Raw genomic sequence first — 6,782 nt, forward strand, 5'->3', positions numbered from 1 at the left:
AGCACCAGGTACATTCTTAGGTGCTGTAGGTAAAAGGGCAAAACATGCTTAATAAACCCAGAGCCCATGAAGGAGACTGACGAATGAACAGCTAAATGCTAATGATGAAAGTGTGTCCAGGACGCCAGGGAGACACGGGGGCCATTTCACACAAACTTGTGGTTTAGGGAGACTTCTCAGAGGAGCTGGTCACTAAACTGGAATTTGAATTAGATACACACCCCAGACCAGAGATTTCTACTTCATTCTTCTGGGCATTTTTCATGTCTGAGCTCAGCATTCCTTAAATATGCATATTAAAATGCCATCTCTTTAGATTCACTTTGGTCATTATCTAAACAGATTTGGAATAATTTCTAACATGCGTATAATTTTTGTGAAATGTCATCAAAATATAAATATAAATAGCCACACACCCTTGATTTTATAGCAGTTCTTCCACTCTGGAGATGCAGCTAGTTAAAATCTACTCTTAAGAACGCTAATTGCCTGCTTGCTTTTTCATTATTTGAAATCCATTGCCCAAAGGAAATTATTGGAACAACATGTTAAATTGAAAACAAAACATAAATTATAATAAATAATATGGTTCTATCCAGAATAATGTAGTGGTTGCCCCAAAGTTAGCAAGTTAAACATGTTTCCTAAAGCTTGTTATCAAGGAACTGGCATTCTACTCTTTATACTCCGATAACTTTTAAAATATTCCTGAACATGCCTCTATCATTGCAGCAAATGCTGCAGCAAGATGATAAGACAGAGACAGCTTACAGCAGAACACTCTGAGGCCACAGGCACTGACTAATAGCTTGAGGATTCGGTTCTCCACCTGGAGGGAGAAGCAGATTTATCACAGACTCTGAAGGTGAGAGGGGGACTTACTCTCACACAGACTAGACCTTACGCTCCGTGGGGGGCAGGGACCACTTCTATGTTATTCATTGATGCTTTCCCAGTGCTGGGGACAAAATTCATGCACAAATGATTGAGTAAATACCAAAACATGTGTAAAGGTCTTCACTCTGTATTTCTAACAAATGATCATTCAGAATCTTCTAAGCTCTAAGGACTGAGAAATCCTCTTTACCATGCATGACAATCATAACCCTCTTTGACAAGTGAGGCAGCTTAAGTTTCAAAGTCAATCAGTTACAGCACAGACCAAAGCCGCCCATTCTATTGTGAAGGCCAGTTGGTGTCACTCTCTTCCTCACCCTCAGACTACGTGTCTCATCCTGGCTAGGAACCTTTGAGATATTTACAGTATTTTCTAAAAATATTCATGTGCTTGAGAATAAATTCTCCTTGTCATAGTAAAGATATTTAATACCATGTCTTCTGTAGAATATGGACCAAAAGCATCCATTTAAAGACTTTTCAATTGCAACCATCACCTATCTTCAGCCCCATAGAGATTACAAATGTATGTCAGATAACAACCTTATTGACATGATGATTCTTGATAATTTTGAGCAACCAGGTAAAGGAAAAGACAAAAATTTCCATGTGTAAGCATTTTTTAATGCTTTTTGGTCATGGCATTTTTTAAATATACACACACTTGATAATCAACACACCTGGCACATTTAAAATTTAATGGAAGAGCAGAAGCAGCAAGTCTTTTTAAAATTCAAAAATTTTTGGTATTATTCTTGTTTACCTTTGAAGTTTACTACACCAACTGCAGTTGAAGCCAATCTGGGAGGATACACAGGGGCCACAACCATTGAACTGGAGGCACGCTAGGAAACAGGAGAGAATGCAGTCATCCAGACTAGTTGGGAGGATGGAGAAATCAACAATAATGATGGCTCAGTCAAAATAAAAACAAACCACCCATCCTGTATTCATGCAAGATGCCTGTCCATGCCAAGCACCATGTTATTATTATTGGCGAACAGACCAGATCGTCAAACTTGCAAATCATTTTCCCACCTAGGTGTGTTCAGATGTTAACTTACTAGGTAATGGGGTCATCTCCACAGCTGAAATGTTGGTAATTTTTGACATTTGTAACTCTACTCGGTGGTATTCATAAATTGTTCTTCTTCGAACATCTATAAAAACAAAAATGGGGGAAATCAACTTTCCAAATTTTTTTACCTATAAAACAAGTATTTTAATAGTGAATGTAGAATTATACACTTTTACCTGGTGCAGTTTTAAAAATAAAGATTTAAAATAGCAACCCCTCTGAAGAGATTGATTATTAAAAAACAAAACAAACAAAAAAAACACCAAAAAATATGTCCCCATGTATTCAGAAGTCTTTTTTTAAAAAATATATTTCTTTATTAATTTCACAGAGGAAGAGAGAAGGAGAGAGAGATAGAAACATCAACGATGAGAGAGAATCATTGATCGGCTGCCTCCTGCACGCCCCCTACTGGGGATCGAGCCCGCAACCCAGGCATGTGCCCTTGGCCGGAATTGAACCCGGGACCCTTCAGTCCGCAGGCTGATGCTCTATCCACTGAGCCAAGCCGGCTAAGGGCTTCAGAAGTCTTTTTATCAGTAAAGTTAAAAATGATGATTAGGGTCTCAGATATCTCATGTTGAATGCTGGGTTCCAACTCGTTGTCACTCAGAGCTTACCTAAGACAATTTCTTGATAGATTTATTTATTTTGAAATATTTTAACATATGAAGTCAAGGAGGTAAGAAAACAGACACCATTTGACTGAAACTAATGCTAAAGTAAGTCCTTTAGGAATAGATAGAACTTAAAATTTTTTTCACAGCCTAAATGAAGTTGTTTTTTGCCAAAATAAGAGTCTTAGTGCTTTAAGGATTTAGAATAAATTCCTTTAATGAAAGGAAAAATTGAATTTAAATCATTATAAAATCAGTATTGCTCTTTATTAAATATACAGTATCACATCTAAGGAAGGTTAATTATTAATACTTATATTGCATGCAGGAATTTATAATATTGATCAGCATATCCAGAAGTGTCCCTGAGGAGATTTGACAAGAACTTTAATCAGATAAATATAAGCAAACATATTTTATAAAACAATAAAACTGTTTATAAAATATATTTAAAATACATTTTTAATAGAAGAGCTGATCCTTATACTGTAAGCCTGCCTGAGTCAGGTAAATTTCAACAGAAAAGTAATGTCGTCCGCATTTTATTTAGCTTTTGATATACTTGTAATGACTGAAATGCATTTCCTGAATACTGTCTTATCTGTCAGGGATTATTTGGGATGATTTAAGTTATTTTTTTAAGTATCACAATATCCAATCTTGGGGAAGTAATATGTCATAGTGGTTAATAGCACATGGGACTGTTAAACAGTGTGTTCACTTCCAATCTCTGTGTTTCTACTTGATATCTGTGTAATGTTGGGATCCTTTGTGAGCCTCTTTGTGCCTCAGTTTCTCCATCTATAAAATAGCAATAATAGTACCTACATTATTGAGTTGCTTTGAGAATTAAAATGAGATAATAAATGAAAAAACTTAAAACAATCCCTCTCATGCCCTAGCCAGTTTGGCTCAGTGAATAGAGTGTCCGCCTGTGGACTGAAGGGTCTCAGGTTCGATTCCCATCAAGGGCATGTACCTCGGTTGCAGGTTAGATCTGCAAGCAACTAATTGGTATGTCTCTCTCACAAGGATGTTACTCTCCCTCTGTCTCTTCCCCTTCCTTCCACTCTCTCTAAAAATCAATGGGAAAATATCCTTGCGTGAGGATTAACACACAAACAAACAAAACAATCCCTTTCACATGGAAAGTGCTCAACAGTGTCCAATATAATTTTTGTCCGTCTTCAGTATGGCAACCTGTATTGGTTACATGCTGCATATAATGGTCTAAATTCTGTAGCTGTAACCTCACTGAAACCACACTAAGGCCTTGAAATCAGGCTTCTAAGAATTGTCTGCCATCTTACCTTAGAGAGTGTTCAATTTTGGTTAAAGTCAACAGACCCAACAATGGTCTCCTTTAGGACAGAACGCAGAAATAGTGTGGTGACTCAAGAGAGCCAGCTGGCTTTGAGTGAGAGTGTTTAGGAAATGTGGATGCATTCACATCCAGGAGGGAGGTCAAACATCTACTTACACCCTTCATGTAGCTCTACTTCTCTCCACTCATATCCTTCCACCCATTTCTGGTTATTCACCATGAAATTCTGCTCCAGAAGAGGAAGGGGGCGGGTGTGGCCCCCAAATGAACTCTTTTGGGGCTAGGAGTGATTCTAGAGCCACTCACTGAATATATCTTCAGGTTTATCAGATTGGAAAACACTGTTTAGAACCCTAATCCAATTAATTTCTTTTTGGTGTAAATAAAAGATGCATATATACTTTTCAAAGTGTAAAATATATTGAACATTAGAGAAAATGCTGACTTCATGGTATTTAGTTAGGTTTCAAGGCGCATGAGTCATGTCTTTTTTCTTTTTTACTTTTTTTTTTAATCCTCACCCAAGGATATTTTTCCATTGGTTTTTATTTTATTTTTATAAAATATATTTATTTATTGATTTCAGAGAGGAAGGAAGAGGGAGAGAGAGATAGAAACATTGATGATGAGAGAGAACCATCGATCGGCTGCCTCCTGCACACTCCCCACCGGGGATCAAGCCTGAAACCCAGGCATGTGCCCTTGGCCGGAATCGAACCCAGGACCCTTCAGTCCACAGGCCGATGCTCTATCCACTGAGCCAAACCGGCCAGAGCTCCATTGATTTTTAGAGAGTGGAAGAGAGAGGGAAAGAGAGAGAAATATCGATGTCAGAGAAACACTTCAATTGGTTGCCTCCTGCATGCACCCTGACCAGGGCCCGGGCCAGGGAGGAGTCTGACACTGAGATATGTGCCCTTGACCAGAATCCAACCAAGGACCCTTCAGTCCACAGGCCGACACTATATCTACTGAGCCAAACTGGCTAGGGCTTGCTATTTTTTTTTTTACTTTTAAGGCATATAAAACATTACTCAGCTTCTGCCTTTGTCTAAAGAGGATGTTTTCCTATATACTGCTTTGCCCTGTATTGTGCTAAACAATTTACTCCTCAGAAATAAATAAATGACATAGCTTTGTCACTGGGATGGAGGTTTTGAGTCTTCATACTAAAGTTTGCACAGTATCTGCCATATTAGTAGATGCTTAAAATACTAGTTGTCTTTTCATTTCCTATTATACTTTGAAGAGCTCAAACAACTAACATAATGACTGGGAAGCCTCAGGGAGTTAATTATTGATCATGCATATGGGTGAAGGGAAAGAGTTCTATCGCTTGCTCAGACACCTCCAACTATGGGGAGGAGATTAACTTACCAAAACCAAAATTAATGAGAATAACTTATATTTGATGACCTGCCAATTAATGACAGCTTCCAAATGGTCATTTCTGTTGCATTTCAGAGATACCACTGTCAAGGACAAGTAATTAGGAATCTATTTACTCATAGCTCCTGCCAATGCTAGGAGCTTTCATTTGATTCCAGGAATGTATTTAGCCCATGTGTCTTGTTTAGAAAGTCAGACAAAATAATGTTGTACCAAACATTCAGTCACAGCTTCTACTCTTTCGTACAACTTTACAAAATCAAGATCCACTGTAATGCCCATTAGGAGCTTTTAAAGTTGAAAAAAGAAAATAGATCTCTGAGCAGACTAACAGAATAAAGTTCAAGTTCAGCAATAAAAATCTTCAGGGGATATGATTCAGGGTGTAACTGCTGAACAACATTTTTAGAAATTCTGAGCAATATCTTCGGGAGAAACAGTGATCATATGGAAACATCAGGAATCCTTTCCAATCAATAGTCACTTTAGCCAAAATAAACACGTTTAATGAGTACACTGTGGCATGGTTAGCTATGATCAGTTTACTAACCTGCCTTGAAAGCTAACATTCACATAGAAAATGTATGAGTAATTTCCAAAACTGGCTGATTCTTATATTTATATAAATATTATAATACTTTGCATTATCATGTAAATTATTTGCTAACATTTCCTTGTTTACGTGTTGCCAATGCTTAATGACTGGCCCAAATGATTATTTCTTATTTTCCATTCTAGTTCCAATTGAGTCTTCCACACAATATAATTTACTGAACACTTCAATGTACATAGCATACATCCCACAATTACAATTTCATCCCCAGCATAAAGTCTCAGCGGGGGAAAAACCCAACTCAGACTCTTGAGAAAAGAAGTGCACTGTTGCAGCAATTATAAGCTTTCCACACAAAAATGCAGTGCATTAACAAAATTAGCTAGTTGTGGGTGTTAAATAAAGCACCTACAAATAGAAGATGCTTTTGCCCCAAACTGTTAAAAAATATTTCCTCTATAGTTCTAATTCTATCAGATAGCCGTATAATGCAGCATCGGATAAGGCAACATAAAATTTAGGTGACTATGAAGTGCTCATCTCAACCTCTCAGATGGTCCTCTCATCATTCCTCACTGCTTGCAGAGTTTCAGGGCACTGCTAAAACCTAATGGCCAGATTTCATTAGTTACTTGAGCATGCGTACAAAAAATCACAAACTTTAAAAACAATCCTCGCTTTTGTTCTCCTTCCACATATATCTACTAAAGGCTTAAACAAGATGCATTTCTTGAACTCCTTCAGAAATCACTTTGCCCAAGTGTCAGGAAAGTAAGCGGTCCATGTGTTGTCACAGTGGGTCGGTGGGCTGTGGGCTGCAGGCCTGCCTGGCGTCATGGCTCCCATTGGCTCAGGGGCTCTTGCTCTGAACATGGAGCTTCCACCAGGGGGACACATCCCTCCGCTCTGAGACATGGGGAGACT

General features: G+C 38.1%; 1 protein-coding gene across 1 annotated transcript in view; it reads right to left on the bottom strand.

Moving 5' to 3' along the window:
* LOC102424007 (plexin domain-containing protein 2) overlaps positions 1-2,057 on the bottom strand; it is a gene marked incomplete at its 5' end in the record, with an annotated part of 93,170 nt that extends 91,113 nt beyond the window's left edge. The window contains 2 exons of the mRNA XM_006094301.3: positions 1,661-1,742; positions 1,962-2,057. Of these exons, the coding sequence (XP_006094363.2) occupies positions 1,661-1,742; positions 1,962-2,057 (178 nt within the window). The remainder of the gene's footprint in view (positions 1-1,660; positions 1,743-1,961) is intronic.
* Positions 2,058-6,782: the final 4,725 nt, after the last annotated feature.

Source organism: Myotis lucifugus, unplaced genomic scaffold, assembly GCF_000147115.1.
Source record: "Myotis lucifugus unplaced genomic scaffold, Myoluc2.0 scaffold_132, whole genome shotgun sequence".
NCBI lineage: Eukaryota > Metazoa > Chordata > Mammalia > Chiroptera > Vespertilionidae > Myotis > Myotis lucifugus.